Genomic DNA, 22,286 nt, shown 5'->3' with positions numbered 1-22,286 from the left:
TATACACCTCAAAAGCTCATTTTATTATTATTTTTTTTTTATTCTTTGTTTCACAAAAAACAACCCCTACGATTACTATACGATTTTCGATCACTGCACCTAAAAAAATACCTACACAGTTACTTCTCTCGTTGTTGGTATATATATTCAACTATCTATGTGTCTATCTTTTGTTCTTTATATATTTTAAATCATTTATACCCTTACTTTATTTTTTTTTTTTCATTTCTACTTTTTTTTTAACTCATCCCTATCACCTCATCTCATCAACAACAAACCTTTTATTTTTATTTTTTTATTTCACTTTTTTTTCTCAATGAAGATCCGATAATTATTTTCTCGTAAAAAAACTCTAATTATTTGTAATTATTTACTTATTTTTATTTTATTTTTTTTGTAATATTTTAATGATGACAATAAATAAAAAAAAAATCAAGCTTGCGTGATGACATCGTCCATTTAAACAAAAGTAATTTTCATAGTGAGTCTCACAAACAGATTATGCTGAAAACAATATGTGTATATTTACTGTGTGAGTGATAAATATATATGAAATAAAAACTGCACTTTGTCCAACGATATATATATATTTACATAAAGTAAAACATAAATATATTTTTATTTATTTATTTTTAATTTTATTTATTCGTGTTATTTTATTTTATTTTTTTTAATTTTCTTCTTTTGTTGTTTTATATTTATTTTTTTTTCGACACGAACTCGACACGAAGCCTTCTTTTACTCTACACGACTTATCACGAGCTATTATATACACAAAGCGCATAAACATACACGCTATTTCAACCGACTTTTTTTGCATTTAGTATATATATTTATATTTTTTTTTTATGTGTATAATATACTAAAGTATTTTGGCAAATAAGAAAAAATATTTTAGACTACATAGCCTGGATATCGTCGCTTTGCATAAACTTATTATAATTTTTTGTGGTAAATTAATCAAGATAAAGTGAGATCTCAGTAATTGGGAAAAAGGGTGCAAGAGCAACCAGAAATGAAAGCAAAGAAAAGCAAAATATATGCGAAAAAAAACCAGTGAACATAAAATAAAGAGAAAAAAAAATAAATAAATAAAAGTAAAAGAATGAGTCTCGACCAGACGCTGGTTGGTTTGTGAGTACAAGTACGAAAGGCATGAATATACTGTGAATAAAAAAGAAAAAAATAAAAAAAAGGGAAACGGGAAAACCATTGGAAACGAAAAAGACATATATATATTTATACTGAAAAGAGGAAAAAGGCGAGGAAAGAATAGAGTTGGAATGGGCAAAGTTGCGAGAAGAGAGCATTTGTAGCAGTCACTTGTGAGCAGTTGCTAAGTGAGCTGCATATATATATATTTTGTATATTTCAGTACAACTAGTGTTTCAAGCCACCATTTTCATCCCAGTCATCTGGAGCCATCCTCAACACCAAATTTTGTTAAATTAAAAAAATAAAAAATAAAAAAAGGATATATCCTAAAGAAAATACCAAATACAATGCACAAGTAACACTAATCCTCAAGTCGAAAAAAAAAAGTTCTATTGTTCTTTTTCATTGCAACAATTATTTATCTTAATAACTCATAAATTCCGTCATTTTATGTGGAAAAAATTTCAACAAGAAAATGAAGAAAACCAAAAGATAATTTAAAAAAAAAAACGACATACATCTGTTTGCGAGTAACAAATGGATAAAAACAATTTAGAATTTTTTTTTATGTTTATTTCTACTGAGAAATAATTAATAAATAAATTGAAATTTAATTCTCAAATCAATGTGAAATAATTTTTTAATTATTTTTTTTATTTTTTTTTAAATTATGTCGAATCAGTAGGTATCTTTATTTTGAAGTGATCGCATAAAGCACGTTATGTAGGTGAAAAGTAAAAATGTTATATGTACTAAAGCACAAAAGAAAAAATACAGTGCATGAAAAGAATATAAGTAAAAAAGGAAGGAAGGAGCATTGGGACGGTTTTATTGAGGCCGCCAATCTATTAGGTTGAAAAAAAAAATAAAAAAAAGTAAAAGATGAAAAGAAAAAAAAAGAGAGAGAGAGAGAAAAGCAAAAGCTCGAATTTATGCCGCGACTACAAATCTTGGCTTGGCTCTTCTGGCTCACATTGAGTTTGGTAGAAATGTTTAAAGGTGGAGGAGGGAGACAAGAGTAAAGCAAGTAACCCCAAAGTAAAGCCGAGTGGAGCACGTACGCTTGGTCTAGTCTAGACTCAATTCTAAAAACTCAGTAGAGGTTCTGCAGCTTCTACAGCTATCGATTCCTATCTGAAGCAAACACACCCATTAGGTACAACTCTAGTCTAGAACTGGGACTCCATCTTCATCAATCAAATAATTGGAATTGTGGCATCTATATGTATATACACTCAATCTTAAATTTAAAGGGAAAGAAAATAAAAAAAAAATTAAAATTAAAAGAAAAAAAAATAGAAAATTTATACGAGAATAAAAAATTGGAATAAAAATAATAAAAAGTAATTTTTTTTCTGGCATTATCATGGGTTTTCATCTCGTGATTTTAGTTTTTTTTTTTTATCCAATTTTACAGTATGGATATAAATTTTTCTAAGACCAATTGCCTATATACATTTGCAAAATCTTATCAATATATTCAACAGGTGTAACACCAATTTAATTTAATAATTTTTATAAACTCTACATAAATTATTATTATTAAATTAAATTTATTAATAGTATTATTATTTTTCAATACTCGAGTGATATTTTATCAAAAAATAAACAATATATATCTAGTCATAAAATAGCTATGAAATCTCTCTTTACAGCATGTAGCTTTTGGAATTATATAACCCAACAAATTTCACATATTGTAAGCTTTTCATAAAATCGATATACTTATAAACATAAACTCGTCTGATGGAAGCTTTTGACGAAGCAGGATTGTAAAGGTTACTCGTAAAGATACTTTAATTTTTGTTTTTTTTTTTACTCTCTTTTTACAGAGGGTATTTTTTTTTTTATATTATTTGCTATTTTTTTGTATATATATATTTACTTTTTCAAGTATTTTTTTTCTCATTTATAATCATCAATTTTTGTGGCTCATGAAAGCAGGTCAAATAAAATAAAAACTTGAATATTTTACGCTATCACTCTCTGATAAAAAAAAAAAGTCTGTATACATGAAATTTTAAAATTTACATATATATTTTAACCAACAAACTTTAACACATTTTTATGTATATTGGTATGCAACTGTAGAATTTAAATGATAAAAATTAAATGAGAATATAAACTGGGCACTAGCCTAATACCAGTTAGTCGTGATCTGGAGTTCACAGATAATAGAAAGATTGATTATCCAAGTGAAGAGAATATTAAAAAAAATAATAATAAATGAGTAGCGGTAGTATAAAAGTAAAGAAAAACAAATGAAAAATTTAAAAAAAAAAAAAAAAAAATGCAGCAGTGTTACTTTTATATTATACAGGGATTTTCTCGTTAAATTGATTTATTTTTCAAGGATTTTATTATGCATATCACCATGGTCACGCTATCTCTGTGGCGACGTGTATTTAGTCATGCAATGGGCACGTAACATATATTTTTTTTTTTTCCTTTAAATCGCAAAAAAATAAAAATAAAAAAAAGTTATCAAGAATAATTTTTTTTCATTATGTATATGGATAATCTAGTTTAGGTTTTTTCAATTTATAAATATTTAAGAATTTATTAAGTATTAATGGGAGTTATATTTAACTTTTAATTTTTATTGATTAAATTAATCAATTAATTATATTTAATTATGACATTTATAATATTCAAATCGTTTGTAATTAAATTTTATAATTACATGATTAATAGATCATCATAATGCAGACATAATATGCATGAATTTTTATGTGTAAATAAAAAGGGGTTAGACACTGATAAGTGGATGACGGAATTTTTTATAATAAAAAAAAAAAAAAAAATTAATTATCTACACGCTCAATTAAATGTTGAATTAAAAATAAAGACTTTTGGTCGTTTGAAAATCAAAGTAAAATAGATAATTAAAATTTCTAAACTCACCCTATCATTGCAGTTAATGATAAAAGTTCTAAATTGATGTCATCGACTTGTTCCATATTGAAATTTATATCATCTGCAACAATAATGCGAAAAAGCTATATAATTAAAATCAAAAAAACACTTATTCATTGAAGTAAATACACTGATTAAATAGATCATGAATATATAAATTTGACAATTTTATTGTATGTAACAAATCTGACTTTTAATAATAATGAAAATGTTAATAAATATTGTCAAAATAAGTACAATGATCAAAGACTTATATAGAAAAATCAAAAATCATTATATGACGTTAAAATTTAATTAATCAAAAAAATCATTTTATCATTGAATTACTATATGAAATTTACTTGATACTCATTAATAGTATGAATTATAAAATCAATAATTGTCATTGATAAATCAAAATTAAAATAGAAAAATCAAAATTAAGAACACCAATATCATAATGATTTATATGAAAATGAAATTGATAATAATACAAATACGCAACAGAAATAATATTATCTATCAATTTTACATATCAATAATATTATGCCAATGAATATTAGAATATTATATTATTATCTATTGAATTGTAATATTGTCCATTATTATTTTATACGAAAATGAAAAAATGAAAGCTCAAGTAAGCTTAAAAGCTTAAAAAAAAGAAAATAATAATTTTCGCTCATAAAAAGCCTCATGTAGATGTGATAAATCAATGTTATAGAGAAATTTTATGTCTTTTTTTTTTTTTTATATCAAGATATATGTCAAATAGTTGTATATATATATACAACTGTACAGTATTATTTGTCCATATATTATACCAACATAGATGTCACGTAAATTGTAATGTTTACTTGATTTCAGCCAACGCCAAACCATTGACTTTCGACGAGGTATACAATCAAAGCAGTCCAACAAACTGCACGGTCTACTGCGGTGGTCTTACAAATGGTCTTACGGAAGAACTGATGCAGAAGACCTTTTCGCCTTTTGGCTCAATCCAGGAAATTCGAGTCTTCAAAGACAAGGGTTATGCCTTCGTGAGGTGAGTCGTTGATGCATGCAGTGACCTATTCCAGCATGTGCTCAAGAATTTTTTCATTTTATCCACTGTGTATTTTTTAACTTTTTATCTATTTTTATCAATTTTTCTTTTGTTTATTTTTTCATATATATATATATATATATATATATATATAGATATATATTTTATTTTTATTCGCTTTTTTTTTCTCTTATAAATTTTTTGATGTTTATATATTATATATAACTAATATATATAATTTTTCTTGTGTTTTTTTTTTCAAGATTTTCAACAAAAGAATCAGCAACACACGCGATCGTTGCTGTTCATAATACTGATATCAATGGTCAAACAGTAAAATGTAGTTGGGGAAAAGAAAGTGGAGATCCAAATAATGCCCAACAAACTGGACAAGTAAGTGATGAATATAAAAAATAATATATTCACAAAGAAAATATATTTATATATAATATTAAAAAGAAGTAAAAGAAGTAAAAGAAAAAAAAAAAAAGCTTCAAAATCAAATGATAGAAAAGAATAACGACATAAATCCATTAGCCATATACACGAAGTAAAGTTGGTGAAAAGTTGGTTGAAGCCAGCCAAGTGATCTGGGTATAAGTTTAGGTTGGCCCAAGTAGATATCCTCGTTTCCAGATTTCATTTCTCTTTCAACAAAATCTTATATATATAAGTTGACAATACCAAGTTGGACTTTGAACTTGCATTGCCAGTCTAGAGAGTCCCTAAGCAATTAGCGCCGTTAAGACGAGTGGATATGTCCGATCTGGGAATTGCAAGCCATCCTCGTCACCACCTATTTCCGCCTATCCTCCAAAACTATTGTGACTCTCACTTTCTCCACTGTGACGTTTTACTAATTGACCTGTACTCCCAAAAGACAATGGGTTTCCTCTTTCTCCATTTTACCACAAAAACTTTATATATATATTATATAAATTAAATATCAAACAGACTAATTAATTCTCTAACAGTTTAAGTGTTTTTTTGTTTTATATTTAATTATTATTATTTTTAACTTTTGTTTTATTTTTTATTCTCTAAGGCACTATCCTCGGCAACATATCCGTATTATGCTGCAGCAGCTGCAGCTGCGGCTGCGGCTGCAGCTGGTGTTAGTGGTGTTGGTAATGTTGGTGGAGTTGGTAGTGTTGGTGGAGCTGGTCAACTTGGCTATTGGTATCCTCCTCAATCTTATCCAACGACTGCTGCAACGCAAATGCAAGCTGGTGGCTTTCTACAAGGAATGCAAGGATATACGTATGGACAATTCGCTGGTTATCAACAGGCACAATATATGGGGTAATTTATGCAAAAAAAAAATAGAATTAATATAATAAATTGAAAAAGTTATATCTATTAATTTAATGAAAATATATTTATTATCATGATAAAAGTGATAATATAATATTTGAAATTCAATTATAAAAATATATTTATCAAAAAGAATGATTGATTGTTAATCGAATAATATTAATTGAAATAATAGAATGGGAATGGGTGTACATGCGGCGAGTACGGCAGCTGGATGGGGTCAAGGTTTACCTGGTGGACCACAATTACCACCTCATCATGCAACAACAGCACCTCCTGGTGTACAAGCAGCCCCACCACCACCCCCACAAACAGCACAAATGATGGCCTATCCAATGCAACAATTCCAGGTAATATCATAATCGCTATAATAATATATATATATTTATATATTATATATTATATATTCATTGTTTTTGCTGCATGCACATTGGCTTACAAATCGTAAACATCATATACAAAGCAATAAAATAAGTTTTCCTTCAATGCTTTTAATATACCATAACTATTCACCACCAAAGTATCTTTGGGTCATTTATTTTCTTCACCAAGCAATTTCATCTCTCATGCCTGTATTTCATGTCAATGCGTCGGATGTGCTTTCTCGTAATTTCTACCATAATTCTTTTTTTTTTTTTTTCTTTTTTTTCTCTTCGTCTCAGTGCATGTTTTGCCAATGTCGGCAATGGATGTTTTACAATTTACAATTATCTTGGAATGTTAAATTTAAGTCGTAAATTCAATGTTTACTATTAAATTCGTTTTTGCAGTAAGTCTAGAAATATATGTATACACAATGAAAAGAAACAAAATTGAAATAGCAAAAATGAAAAAAATTGAGATGATGTTTTTTAAAACAGGCTTTATATGACATGATGTAATGTATTGTAACGTTATGTGATGAAAAATATATAATAAAATGGAAGAGCAGCAGGGAGCAGAAACGAGAATGAAGAATAAAACTTGTAAAAAGGAAAAGATTTTGTATATTGGTGTATTTCGATTCACAGGCACACTGATTGCTGCCACTGCCAGTGCACGAGACTACTTGTCGTTACTATCAAATGTGTCGTAGCAATGCAACCGTAACACATACATATATAACAATTTATATATATATATATATTTATTTGCCGACGTTGGCTCATTCTCGAAGCACGTCTCAACCACTAAGAAGGTCGAGAAATACAATCGATCTAAAGCTGAATTGAATTTACTCAACGACTGACTGTATGAAGTGACTCGAGATTGATCGAACGTCTGCGAAAACATGGGATAAAAAGCTTCCAATGTTATACATATACATATATATATAAAATCTTTTTACATCATATACATTAATATATAAAAATATGTCATTGCATGTTACACTAAAACTTTGTTTTTATGGCAAAAAAAAAAAAAAACGAATGAATGAATGAAAAAAAATCGTATCTATAAAATAATTTATCTTTTTTTAAAAATTCGAACACAAAACTTAACTATCGTTTGTGTGTTCAAATGGTAAAGTGTGTTCTTGGTTGCGGTCCAGCTAGCGGATGAGGACTGGCTGACGCCTAGCCTCCTAGTGTGATGGTAAGCAAGCGTCCCTCACCGACAGAAACAATCGTTAATGCCACGACCATCTCCACGAATGACACAACCAACACCAGCAGAATGACCCAAATCGCCACAAGCAAGAGTGTGACAGCACGAGCATCAAGGGATAAAGAAAAACCAAGTGGGGATGGTGGTAGTAATACTGAAGGAATAGAAAAAGGAAAAGGACGAGTAGCAGTAGCAGGAGGGGGAGGAGGAGGAGACGGAGGAAGAAGATCCCAACATTTCCGGGCAATGCGACATCCGAGATAAAAATAATAATAAAAAATAGTTTGAAAAAAAAAAAAAAAGTCAGTCCAGAGGCAAACTTGATCCAACTGTTATATTCTTTTTTGGTTCATTATATTAAACTCAAATTTCCCACGTTGTGTAATTAAATTTAAATTCAAGCCCCACACGTACCATATATACATATATATTTATTTATTTATTTATAATATATGTATATTGTGTACATCGTCCACACTCTGCATTATGGGTTAAATATATTGTCATGACAAGCGAGGAATATACAAACACGATATAGTATTAGTACCGAGAACAAAATACGCCTATGTAATGTATATTGTTTGGTGTTATTCATCTGTGATGATCGTCGCCACTGCTCATTTTAATCATATCGGATTCCTTAACGAAATATTTGTAATAACGAAAATCAAAAAATAAAAAATATATATAGATATATATTTAATGAAAAAAAAAAAAAAAAAAATTAAAAATAAAAAAGTTCCTCGCGTGATGAAAAATAATATGAAAATAAAAAATTCTTCTAATAATTGTTGAATTCAACAAATTTTATTTTTTTAATTATCATAGAATTTTTAAAATGAAAATAATATTAATAATTCTAAAATTCATTTTTTTTTAATTTTATTTTTTAACAAAAGACTGTAGATTTGATTTTTTATTTATTTATTTTTTATTCATTGACAACCAGCCTCTTGACTCATCTTTCTTTTTCCCTCATCTCTCAATCGCCTCTTACTCAGCCCACGGTGTTCTTAAGTGCGAGCGAGAGTGGATTTCTAATGGGTACGTTTCTATTCGTTCCTATATAGTAATCCGTTATTTTTGTATAGGTAGCTTGTACGTTCAAAAAAATTGCCCGAAATTTAAAAAAAGCAAAAGCAAATTAGTGCGTGTATGAATATTTAGAAAGGCCAATTAAAAAAATAAATAAAAGTTTAGAAAAATAAATGTAAATGTCAGCAAATATAATTTTTAAATAATAATAATAAATATATAAATATTTAAAAAACAAAAATAAAAAAATGTAATTAAACACGAGTAGGTTTTAAAGAAAAAAAAAAAAATTATTTATCCAGTGATAAAGCCCCGAGGGTACTTGTGATCATGCGTAGCGCACAAAACGTCGCGGAGATTTAACCGAGATGGAATATATAATTTAAAAGAAAAAAACAAAATTAATTTTAAAAAAATAGGTGCAAAATTTACAAAATACGCGCAAGGAGTTTATTGATAAAAAAAAAAAAAGAATAATTAAATAAAGCAAAATTAAAAAAATAAATATAACAAACGAGTAAAATAAAAAACAGTCCAACATAGATAGGTAGGTATGTAATACACATATTAATATAATGTCAAGATACATATTATTATAAATCCGAGGCACATACACGATAATTTATTTCGAAATAGTAAAAAAAAAAAAAATATTAAATTCACGGGTGCAACTATTGAGATAACAAAAAAATAAAAATAGCATTTACACTGGAATTAATTTTGACTGTATATTAATTATCTGACATAAAATAACAATAACTCAAGATAAATATAATAATAAATGATTAAATGGTCCAGGAGTTTTAAATCAAAAAAAAATAAATAAAAATAATACATCAAAAAGTCACAATATACATCGAAAAAAAAAAAAAATTAATTAAATAAATAAAATAATTAAAATAAACGTATATACAATTTTCATGACATTGCAAACTGTCATCAAATATAATAATTAAATTTTCATTAGTTAATACAAATAGTCTCCGTGGTTCCGGTATATACATTCAATTTCAATATACGTATATGTATTTGTATATATTTTTATAAATATTCATATAAATATTTATGAATACATAATACGTGTGTGTCGTGCATTACGTGATTAACAATTGAGGCAAACCACGTTAGCAGCTGAGATAAAATGAGATAGATATATAGTGAGAATAAAAAGAGAGAAAGAGTAAAATAAATAAATAAAATAAAGGGAAATAAATTTGTTGTCAATTTAACGTAATCGAAATACACTCGGCAATAATTGCTTCCGAATCACTGGTGTATTTGATACAGCATGCCGATTGCGTGTGACGCGTGAGTAGGAAATGAGCGAACTATTAATTCGACAGGACCGTCCGGTTCATTGATGCATTGGTCAAATATATATATAATATTTGTAAAATTCGTTTTGAACACCTATTATATATATTTAATTGAAATACTCTCAATATACTCTTTCTCTCTTAAAAACTCATCGGTAAACGGGTATATTTTAAAACACTAAAAAATTAACAAAAAAAAATTAATTTGAAAAAACAAACAAACAAAATAACAAATATTCTATATGAAAATTTAGCTATACTGATTAAAAACAAAATTAAATGCTAAATTATTTCTGTCGAAAAAATTTCACGTACGTAAATTGTGCAAAAAAAAAAAAAATTAAAAAATTAAATACACTCTAGTCTCATCAGGTAAAAACTGCCTGCAAATTAAATGCAAATTAAAAATAAAATTAACAAAAAAAAAAATAAATAAATAAATAAAATAAACTTCTAATAAAAATAAAATACAAAAAAAAAAAAAAACTATTAAATATAATAAAGTATAAAAAAAAAAAATTATAGATGAAAAAAATAAAAAAAAAACTTAAAAAAAATGATATATATGTTATGAATTATGAATTAATAAAATTTTCATGCGGCTCAAAAGAGACGGACATGCACGAATAAACGTGGAATAAGTAAGCATACGTATAGACTAGTTTAGAATTATGTATATTGGACATTTCGCTGGCACATCATTTCAGCGAATTTCGGACGTGAGAAAGATATAGATTTAATGACAAGAACAAAGTGGATTCGAAGCACGTGACTCTGAGTCAAAGGATGTGTATATTATTAGTTAGGAAAATATATATATATATAACAATATTTTTTTCTGTTTTTATTTTTTATTTTTTCAATAACGATAAAAGTTTTCAGGGTGAGTCGAGAGATAGAGGGAAAAAAAAAGAAAGAGAAAAAGCGTAATAATACAAAGAAAAAAAAAAACATTTACAAAGAATAATGAAAAAAAATAAAAAAATAAAAAGTACTTCTTTGAATATGTCAATTGAAAAAAAAAAAAAAAACCAGCTGGTGTGAGAAATATTTTCCGTTTCTATTATTATGGGGATGAACGAGATTATAAGAGGAATTCAAGAATCAGGTTATTGCAATAATCGAAAAAAGCTATAGTCAAAATTATTGTACTTGCATTGCACCACTCATTCGATCGTTTTCTTCGACAAAATTTACCCACCCTCAACTAACCCCTACTACCCTATATATTCCCGGTGCCACCTGGCCTCCTTGAAAAAAAATTAAAAAAATAAATAAATAAAAAAAAAAAAAAAACAACCATTATTACACTATTCTAAGTGTTTTGCACGCTTTCAAGAAATAAGAAATCGATTCTTCGTCTACAAATTACTGCAATTCACAGTACTCTATTCTCTCGACTTGCTTTTCAAAGTTTTGAGGAAGGGGCATCTACCAACCAATATTTTATACCTTCCTTTTCACACAAACAAAAAAAAAAACTCATAGGGAATGTTATTACCCTATATAAAAAAAAAATAAAATAAATAATAATACTAATAAAACAAATGAAAAAAAAAAAAAAAAAAGAAAATTCTATGTTCGAAAAAGTATATATACATATATAAATATATAAATAAATGATTTAAAAAATAAAACGATAAATAAATTAATGACATGCAGAATAAATTAAATTAAAATAAATATATATATATATACAAATTGAATGTATTGGAGATGATGCTCAATTATCGAATGAAGTGTAAATATATTTGAAAAAAAAAAAACTGTATATTGAAATATTCACGCTTCATTTAATATTGTTATCAATTTTCCTGATACATAAATACAAATATAAATTGAAAAAAAAAAAAATACAAATAAGTATATGCATATATTGAAAAAAAAAAAATGAAAAAAAAAATGTAGCTGTTAGTTGTTAGACAAAAAAAAATAAATAAATAAATAAATATTGATAGATAATTTATTGTCTATCAATGAGTGAACTATTATTAAATATTGAAAAAAAAAAAAAAAAACTTAAATACCCAAACGCAGACATACACACAAACATAAAAAACATTAAAAATATATATACACACATTGACAAAAACATATGTATTGAAGCTAGTGAGAATGATGAGGCATAAAGATGTTGATTAAATATAATATAAGTGGAGAAAGGAGTATATAATAATAGCTATAAGGTCATAAGTAATAAGTAGATAATTAATAATAATATTAGCAAGACAATTGGAACATGCGGGGACAAGAGATGCAAAATATAGTATAATAAAGTGGTATACATGTGCACATATTAATTAATATATTATTATAATTATAATAGGAAAATTGGAAATTATATTAAAGCCAAAGGAATATTATGTTGTATTGATTGTGGCTGTATGTAACACATAGGAACAAAATGTTAATGATCATTAATCACTGATCAATCAGCACCAAAATAAAAAAAACAAAATAAAAATAGTAATAAACTATATATAATAAATAACAAATAAAAGCACGATAGATAAAAATTAATTTAAGACGGTGAGAGCCAATTAAATATTATATATATATAGGTAAGAAAAAATATAATAAAAAAATACACAAATAAATTAATAATACATAAACACATGATGCCATAAACGCGATATAATAAAATATACCACATACACATTGTAGATCATAACAAAAAAAAATAAAAAACAAAAAAAAAAATAAATAAATAAATAAAATATTTAAAAAGATAAAAAAAATAGGAAATGATTTGGTATAAAAAAAAAAATAAAATGCTATACCTTAGTGGTAATATAGTTTAGTCAACCAGTCACAAAATTAACCGCAAATAGACACCGAAATCACTAGGATTTAATAAGTAAAAAGCAATGAATAAGAACGGCAAAAGTTAAGTATAAATAACAAAAAAAAAAAAAAATAATAATTAAAATGAAAAAGTTAAACAATATATATATACAGCAATGTGAGTATGAAAAATTAAATAAATAAATAAAAAATAAAATAACAAGCAGCACTTTATTTACCGTCAAGTATAAAGGAACAAGTCCATATATATATGTATATATAACTGAAGCGTATCGTATAGAAATGCACATCTATTGAAGAATCTGATGCGCACGTAATATATAACAAGGAAAAAAAAAAAGAAAAGAAAATTAAAAAAAAAAAATTAATAAAAAATGAAGTGAAGGCCGACTTTTACCCGCCTTGACTCGACAAACAATTCATTAATTATATATATAATTAATTATGCAATTAATTTTTTTTTTCATTTAAAATATCTATTGTTTTTCTTTTCTTTTTTTTTTTGTTCTTGTATGGTCAAGTTTAGTGTGACTTGATTTTTCATTTTGAAAAAAATTTATAGATATGTGGAGCATCGGTGCAGGCACATTCCATTTTCAACAGAGATATATAAAAAAAAGAGGACAACGAATATATATATGATACGACCATCTTGCAGATTGACTTTGATTTTGGCTCATGTTATTTTATATATACGATCCTATAACATGTCCGTTGGCGTGACTTCCATCATCGGCCAGATTTATCCAAGGGTCTTGGTCACATCGTTCGAGCTTCAACAATCTGGCACTCTTGTCCTGATATTTATATATATATAGATATATAGAAAATTCTACAACCCCAAAGCCACCTGCTTCTTATCGAATTTTTATCGAATCACGACATTCACGAGTTACGATGAAATCCAATTTCATTCATTTCTTCCCTATCCTTCCTTGATGCCTATTTACTCAGTCTCCCATCGAAATTCGTCTTGATCAAAAAATATAAAAAAGTATTTCCCCAATGATATAGATCATAATAATTTTGTTCATCGTGAAAATGAATAATAAAAAACAAAAAAAAAAATTTATATCTCTACTATATTGCCAAAAAAAGTAACACCAATTTGTAACTTTTTTTTTTTTTATTTTATATAATAATTCCCAACTATTATTATTATACTTTTTTTTTTTTCAAATTATTTTTCAATTCAAGTTTTTTATTATAAAAAGAAAAGTTGATAAATTTTTGTGTAAATGAAAAATTGATTAATTTAATGTTAAAAAAAAAAAAGACAAAAGAAGAAAAAAAATGGAAAACTTGAAATTAAATTTCAAAATTGTTGATATTAAATTACGTTGTTGATAAATATGATATGTTGGTGTCACTTGACTGAAATTGAATTTACATAATTTAGTTTATAATTACGTATACTTGAAGAAGAAGACGAAAACGAAGACGAGGACGAGGACGAAGAAGAAGAAGAAGAAGAAGAAGAAGGTTAATCTTTATGTGAAATATTATAATTGTATTTATATACGGTATAACCGGATAACAATTCTACAATATCCATGTGCGGGTGACAGTCGAGCTCTCACCGTTTTAGTGTGCTCAGTTCATATATATATATAGAAAATAATACATATAGATTATATGATGTATAAGATAACAACATGTACTAAATCACATAGTTGCAGCACAACATACATTTTGGAAAGAGATACAGCTAGGCCAAAATAATGTACACAATGCACCCCTATACACTAATAATAATAATAATATTATTAATAATAATAATAATAAACAAATACAATTAAAAAGAAAAAATAAACCAACACTCGAGCACCGCGGAAAATTAAATATTAATGAATAAGTATATAGTAGCAAGTGAATTCGAAAATGATAATAAAATGACAAAAACTAAACGAAAAAATTAAAAATAAAAAAAATAGTAATAATAATAGAATTAATATTAATATTAATAATAATAATAATGATGAAATAAAAAAGAATTGATTGATCAAAAAAGAAATTAGGTTGAAACAAAATTTAAATAATATGTGAAAATTTGGAAAAAAAAATAAAAAAATTAGATTCCATAAGAATAAAAATAGAATAAAATAAAAAAATTAGACCTGTTATATAAATAAACGCATATATTGAAAAATAAAAATTATATAAATAAGCTGAATTGAGCGTATTTGTATTGACAGATAAAAAAAAAAAAATAATCCATGCATTGTACGAATGAGAAATTGAATAATAAATTAAAATAAACAATCAATATGTATATAATATTTATACATGTTGATTTGTTTTTTAATATTAAGTGTAACGTTGAATAACGAAAAAATTAATAAAGGATGCAAAAAAACATTAATAAAATTATTTCTCATATTGTACTTTGCATATTTGGCAATACAAATAATATATAAACACACAGCTCAATAATTCAGAAGTAATGTTTCGTTGTATCAATTATGAAATATATTTGAAAGAACAAAAAAAAAAGCAAATTGATTGTCTGATAAGCGACAATCATTATATTGAAACGAAAAAAATAAATAATGCATCAATAATATTTATAGTTTTGGTACAATAGTTTTACAAATTAAAATGTTTTTATTTTTTAAATCTTTTCATTTGTATTATTATTTATTTTGTAAATTTTTTGTATTTTTTCATTAATTTAAATATTTTTATTGAGTGATAAATATACTAATAAATATTGAAAAATTAATGATGAATTTTATGTTAATATAATTAAATAAAAAAATGATTGCAATCGTCACAAATAAATTGATGAATAAATTATTAAATTGTGACGATGATAACTGTGGTAATTAGATATTATAATATGATCTTGTATGATCAAGCCAGAATTAGCTTGTTAAGATGTTACAATGACAAATGTACTCGGCTTATTTGCCAAAGTTTTACCCAAACCCCTTGTAGTTAGTTAATATAGAAAAATTAAATTGAATTTAATGCAAAAAATTAATTCCAAGTATTATCACGTCCGAATTTTTAGATAAAAAAAAAAGCTATTGATAATAATTTTATTTTTCAATTTTTTATTTTCAATTTACCAATATTTTTCATTGATCTCGGTTTTTTTTTATCTTGCGTTATAAAAAATTATAAAAACAGCACGCGCACAGGGGTTTCAAGAACCCCGTCGTCGTACGGCATATCACTGATGACCTAAACGCCAAAAAAAAAAACAAAAAAAAAAAAAAAAAAAAAGAGTTGGGTGCCTTTACCAGTAAAATAAATTCTCAATCAGTTTGAAAAAAAAATTTCGTAAGCTCTCGAAAGTTTAAATTAAAAAAAAAACCGTTAAACAAAAAAAAAAAAAAAAATTACATGAATATATTTAAAAAAGAAAAAAACAAAGTAACAATAAAATAATAATTACAATAATAATAAATTATTATATTAACGACTAACCAATAAATTCACGGGGATTCATGAAACCCACTGTTAAAAAAAAAATCATAGAAATAAAACCACTGGAAGATCAAAAGAAATAAAATTTAATAAAATGAAGCAGAGTGCGAAAGATAGATCAATATAATTGCATTAATATAATTTAATAATAATATCGCGACATTGCAATACATCAAGGCATAATCCCATCAGTCATGCCAAGCTCATAAAATAAATAAATATTATATAATTTATAATAAATGATGTATTGAACATTATTATATGTTATATAATATATTCATACATGTATAAGTTAATAAAATGTACACAGGCTCATACCTGCAGTTCAATAGACAAAAATAAATAAATAAAAATTAATTAAATTAATTAAATTAATGCAGGCAAGGTGCGTGAACAAACTAACAAAATAAAAAAGACCTGTATCATACTATACATATATATAAAATAAAAAAAAGAACAAAATAACAAAAAAAAAAAAAAAATTATAAATAATGATGGATATTATAAATAAAAAATAATATATAAAAAAAAAATATAAATATGGAGGAAGTATGTAACGAGATATACAGGATTAAACAACATTTAGAAATAAGAATATTATTATATAATGTATGGTTGGTTTATAATGTAAAATATATTATAGAAAATGTAATAATTGATTTTTGTGATAATTTATTTAAAACAATATCCCCACCTCCCAAATTTGACGATATATTTTCATGTTGATTTCATTTAATTATGTTTTTTCTATTTTATTTTTCTATCGTAAGTGAGTTGTGTGTGTAAGTCTCTTGAAGAGAATCTCTTGGGTTCAAAGTTTTCCCTCTGGGATTAAATTGAAGTGGGTGAGTATATAACAGAGATAGATAGAGGGTGTGTATGTGTATAAATATACAGTTGAGTATATAAGTAAAATGAAAAGCATGCATGCCAAATTCGAAGAGCAATATGAAAAAGACAATATTGACGTAAAACTGGTTGAACAAGTTTGAAAATTAACATTGATCGATCGACACTGTGGAACTTTGTCAGTTACTCTGTTTGAGTATAGCTTTTATTATTGCACATATATATAAAATATAATATACATATCTATATGTGTGAGATGGTCTGGTATAATTAGGGATGATAGGAGTGCCGACGAGCTCGGTTATTTTGTCGAGACTGACGTATACCTCAACATGACAGTCAAGGCAAGTCCATGCCCCGTCATATTATAGTTGTCGCGTGTGTGCGTCATTGCGTGTTAGCTTTTCAGCTTTGTATTGTGGAACTTGGTGAACATATACTCATGGTTTATGTATATATATATACTACAGAAAGCGTAAACTACAATTAGCGATAATCCTTGTGACATGGGCTATCTCTCCCTTTTGCGGGCCGTAATTGTACTGCATATACTATATCATATATGTATACATATTTAGTTATTATTTTTTTATTATTGTTTTTTTTTTTTTGCGTGCACACATTCATCTCTTTGTTACGGAGTGTCATAATCCATCAAAATAATAAATAATAACGATCAATAGTAATTATGCCTCAAAATTCAACGTATACATACATTGGTGTCATTTTATATTCCATTTTTGTTTTTTTTTTTTAATATTAAAAATTAATGTTTCAATGAAAATACTTTTGAAGTATTTAATTTTTTTATAGTCATCATCTGTTTTACAAATAGACGACGACTGTAATGGGTTTTGACTAGTTTTTATTTGAAATTAATTGCCGTTAAATATATAAAATAATTAAGAAAAAAAAATATCATTTTGAAAAAGTCATCTTGCTGTTAAAGAGCTCAATTCAATTGATAAATTACTTATGATACAACAGCTGTGGACAAACGTAAACAAGGTGTTAGTTCATCACAGGTAAATTATTTTTTAAATAAATAATAAAATTGTAATTATCAAATATATTTGAATTGATAATTCTTCTTGATCAACAGAAAATAAAGGCAACTGATTTACTATATTTAATTTTAATAATTGGAACAAAAATAATTTGAGTTATCTGCAGATGAGTAAAATCAAGTTTGAATCTGTCGCTAGGTTCGCGCGCTTATTTATCGAAGATGGCGGATCGAACCTATCCAGCCATCTAGCGGAAATAATATTAAACAAAATTTGTTCGGCCATTTTGTTTTTCCTCCCGCCCGTTAATTTTACGAAAAAAACAAAAAAAAAAAAAAAGGAACGAGAATAAAAAAATTAAAAAAAAAAAAAATGTAATATATTCGCCTAAACATTCCGATCCTAATAAAACAATAAATATCATCACCGAATATTAATAATTAACTATTCATTCAAAAAAATGCAATTAAAAATAATATATTAATTATTAAATGTTTGTCCGAAGATTTACAAATTCTTACGACAAAGCCGGCTAAATTACGACGAATAATTACGACGCCATTGCCGAAAAAAAATCATTTATTTTCATAAATATATGTACATCAATTATTAATTTAAAAACTAGACGAAAATAAAGATAACAATTAAATACACAAAAAAATAAAAGACGGGTGGTGTTTAGACGGAAAATAATGCAAGAATAAAAAATAAATTTTCAACTATTCATCGACGCGGTGGACATTTTGTGCATTGGCTTTTTGCGACGCAGTTTTTGCCAAAAAAAAAAAATTCAGAATTACTCCAATTTATTATAATATAATATTAAATAACCGATCAGAATACGTTGAAAATTTATTTTATAATTAATAAAAAAAATAAAAAAGAAGTATAAGAATTAAACAATACCAGAAAAACAGCAAAAACAGGATAGACAGGAACACCAAAAGGGCAGCTTAGCAAGATACAGGAGCACACAGAACAACACATAGGATACATCTTTACACTACAAATTCATAACACTGACTGACCCCCCGCAAACGCGCAACAGGCTCCGGGCCCTCGGGGGTTCCCGAAAACAGCCAAAAAAAATGATCACGGCCATCTTGAAACTGTATCAGCCAATCATGTCTCTCTGATGCCAAGTCTTGTTTTCGGGTTGCAATTTATATTTTTGTTTTTTTTTTACTGTTATTATTATCAAATAAGTAAAAAAAAAAAAAAAACAAGACAATAAGTGGAATATTTAGGCAATTGTTAATCAATTTTTAAATAATAAAATAAACATAATAATTAAAAAAAAAATAAATTCAACTAATAATCTTTTATTTTTAGGATATATTGTAGCAGTTTATATATTGAATTGATGGCAAAATAAATGACTCCAAAAAAAATAAGTGAGTTTATTAAAGCTAAACTATTGTTGATTATATTTTAATATCCTCTTGAATAATTAATAATAAGCAAAAAATAATATAGTATAAATAATTCATCAATTGATATTTAATTTTTTACAAATATTTTGAGCTGTAGTAAAAAGCAACTTGATAATTAACCAAAAAAAAGCTAATATTTTAATGACTTATCAAACAACATATATAAAAAGAGTAAGTTTCAAAACGTTGTTAATAACAACAGAAAAAACAAAAGCACATATGATGTACCAACTCATCAGTTTTTATTTTTTAATGAGGCAGTAAATTTATTGTTTTCCAAAATTTAGTGCAAGAAAAAAGACAGTACATACTAATGATCTTTTCGTTTTTGTTTTTATAGATGATCCAGCTGTGAATCAAGCAAGTCAAGTTGACTAAGAAGTTATCACATCGATTCAAATTTATTTTCTGGATTAATTATATCAGTTATAATAAATTATATACAAGTGAATCCCACATTGCTTAGAAGTCTGTTGTTTAAAAAAAAAAAATAATCATAAGAGATAACCTAAATTGATAGATCATATAGAACTATTTTAATCACTCGAAGAAAAGAAGCACATGAATATTAAAATTATTATATTTCATATGTTAATTATTGAATTATCTAGTATTGAAGTATCTCATGATAGTGTATGAAAAAGATAGAGAGAAAAAAAAAGAGAGAGGAAAAGAAAGAAATTGTAATTTGTACGACGAGTAGTGCGCATGCAACGCAGTCAAGTTGATAGTCGAAGGCCATAACAAACATATTTGCGTACACACACGTACATAGTGATAGTAAAATCTCAGAAAAAAATTTTTATAAAGTAGCTGTAATTTTCATAATTATAATATCCATATTGAACCTATTTTTTTTTTTTTTCGATTATACAAACCAAATAAATCTTAATTTAATACGTAAAAAAAAAAAAATTTTGAAAAAAAAAAAAACAAACACATCATTTGTTAGATAATCCTTTGTGTATTTTTTTTTTTTTAAAGCGTGTTGTACCTATTATTATGTTATTGATCAGCTGTTGATTTAGTTGATTTTATTTTTTTGTGTATGATTCATAACATTGGAGCTATATTTAAATAATGCCAAGTAAAAAGAAAAAATACAATGCAAGATTTCCAGCAGTAAGTTTTAAACAATATTGTTTTTTACCACCTGTATTTTGTTTGTTGTTTGTTATTAATTATTATTTTTTGTCAATTTATATATTTAATTATTTTAAATCCATTATTTTAATAATCATAATGGATATTTGGTTTTTTTTTAATCATGACTAGTAATAAAATAAATTGTTTGTCAATGTTTAGATGAGTTAATATTATTATCTGTGTTTAACCTCACTTTTTTTTTTTTCCAGGGTCGGATCAAGAAGATCATGCAAACAGATGAGGAAGTGGGAAAAGTTGCACAAGCTGTACCAATAATGATCTATATCCTTTTTATAAATTTATTATAAATTATTGTATTTATTTATTTTTTAAATAATTTTTTTTTCTATTAAAACCTTAACTATCTCGTGCACCTAGAACTTTGGAACTTTTTGTAGAATCACTTTTGTTAAAAACATCAATGATAACAAATTCTAAAGGTGCCAAAACTCTCAGTCCATCTCACATGTTAGTATTTTAATTTTAATTAATAATTATAAGATTAATTTGAATAAATAATATAATTAATTGTAAAAATTTTTGTTCAATAGGAAACAGTGTATTTTGTCAGAGAGTAGATTTGATTTTTTAAAAGATCTTGTGAAAGGTATACCTGATGTTTCTGGAAATGATGATGAAGTACCAACACCACCAATGACACCAGCTCCATCTGCTACTGGAGCTTATATAAAACAAGAAATTGGGTTAATAATTTTTCTTAAAAAACAACATAAAAATAGTAGCAATTAAAATTTTATCTAATGATTAATTTTGTTTTAGAGTACCACTTGATTTTTCACGTAAAACAATGCAAATGAATGCAGCTAATGCTTCAATAAAAATGGAACCAATTGATCCATCATTACCATCACCATTACGTGTACCAAATTTTCAAATATCAATGCCATCATCATTTGAAGATGTTAAGCCAAATTTTTATACTGAATTAAATGAAACAACAGCTGTTAATATCAATCAACCAACATCAAACTTTGGACATACTGCTGATATTGATGAAGATTATGATACATAAATAACATTCAATTCCATCAAATTAATATCTCAAAATAAATATAACAGTTTTTAATTTAAATGAAAAACATATTATCTGGTCTCGACTGAAATATATTGAGATTGTCTCATTTTTTTTCTTTTTTTTTTTTTTTTTTTTTTTCAACAATTGTTTCATTTATTAATTTATAATTTATGTAAATTATGTAATTTGATATTAGTTAATCATTTTCATTTATATTTAAAAACAATA

The 22,286-nt window shown here is 25.8% G+C and overlaps 2 protein-coding genes and 1 long non-coding RNA gene across 10 annotated transcripts in view; 2 read left to right on the top strand and 1 right to left on the bottom strand.

Moving 5' to 3' along the window:
• Window positions 1-13,280, top strand: part of LOC122852965 (nucleolysin TIAR-like) — a 201,718-nt gene extending 188,438 nt beyond the window's left edge. For 5 of the 8 annotated variants that reach the window (XM_044153123.1, XM_044153121.1, XM_044153119.1 and 2 more), the window contains 5 exons: window positions 4,918-5,098; window positions 5,362-5,491; window positions 6,144-6,400; window positions 6,588-6,762; window positions 7,944-13,280. In XM_044153123.1, the coding sequence (XP_044009058.1) occupies window positions 4,918-5,098; window positions 5,362-5,491; window positions 6,144-6,400; window positions 6,588-6,762; window positions 7,944-7,985 (785 nt within the window). In that variant the 3' untranslated portion in view covers window positions 7,986-13,280. Of the gene's footprint in view, window positions 1-4,917; window positions 5,099-5,361; window positions 5,492-6,143; window positions 6,401-6,587; window positions 6,763-7,921 lie in introns of all 8 variants that reach the window. The other 3 variants (XM_044153122.1, XM_044153127.1, XM_044153125.1) reach the window with 1 other exon arrangement.
• Window positions 1-19,473, bottom strand: part of LOC122852995 — a 126,933-nt gene extending 107,460 nt beyond the window's left edge. Inside the window, exons 1-2 of the long non-coding RNA XR_006373880.1 lie at window positions 19,350-19,473; window positions 4,060-4,132 (exon numbers count right to left, since the gene is read on the bottom strand). This is a non-coding gene — a long non-coding RNA (uncharacterized LOC122852995). The remainder of the gene's footprint in view (window positions 1-4,059; window positions 4,133-19,349) is intronic.
• Window positions 19,474-20,942: 1,469 nt separating this feature from the next.
• Window positions 20,943-22,165, top strand: LOC122852990 (nuclear transcription factor Y subunit C-8). The gene is made up of 5 exons (XM_044153164.1): window positions 20,943-20,998; window positions 21,232-21,304; window positions 21,397-21,490; window positions 21,574-21,726; window positions 21,803-22,165. Exons 1-5 carry the CDS (start codon window positions 20,957-20,959, stop codon window positions 22,053-22,055), a joined length of 615 nt encoding a protein of 204 aa, XP_044009099.1. The 5' UTR covers window positions 20,943-20,956; the 3' UTR covers window positions 22,056-22,165.
• Window positions 22,166-22,286: the final 121 nt, after the last annotated feature.

Source organism: Aphidius gifuensis, linkage group LG3 (genome assembly GCF_014905175.1).
Source record: "Aphidius gifuensis isolate YNYX2018 linkage group LG3, ASM1490517v1, whole genome shotgun sequence".
Lineage (NCBI taxonomy): Eukaryota > Metazoa > Arthropoda > Insecta > Hymenoptera > Braconidae > Aphidius > Aphidius gifuensis.
The sequence above is the reverse complement of the archived record's forward strand: the minus strand, read 5'-3'. Positions and strand labels throughout refer to the sequence as shown.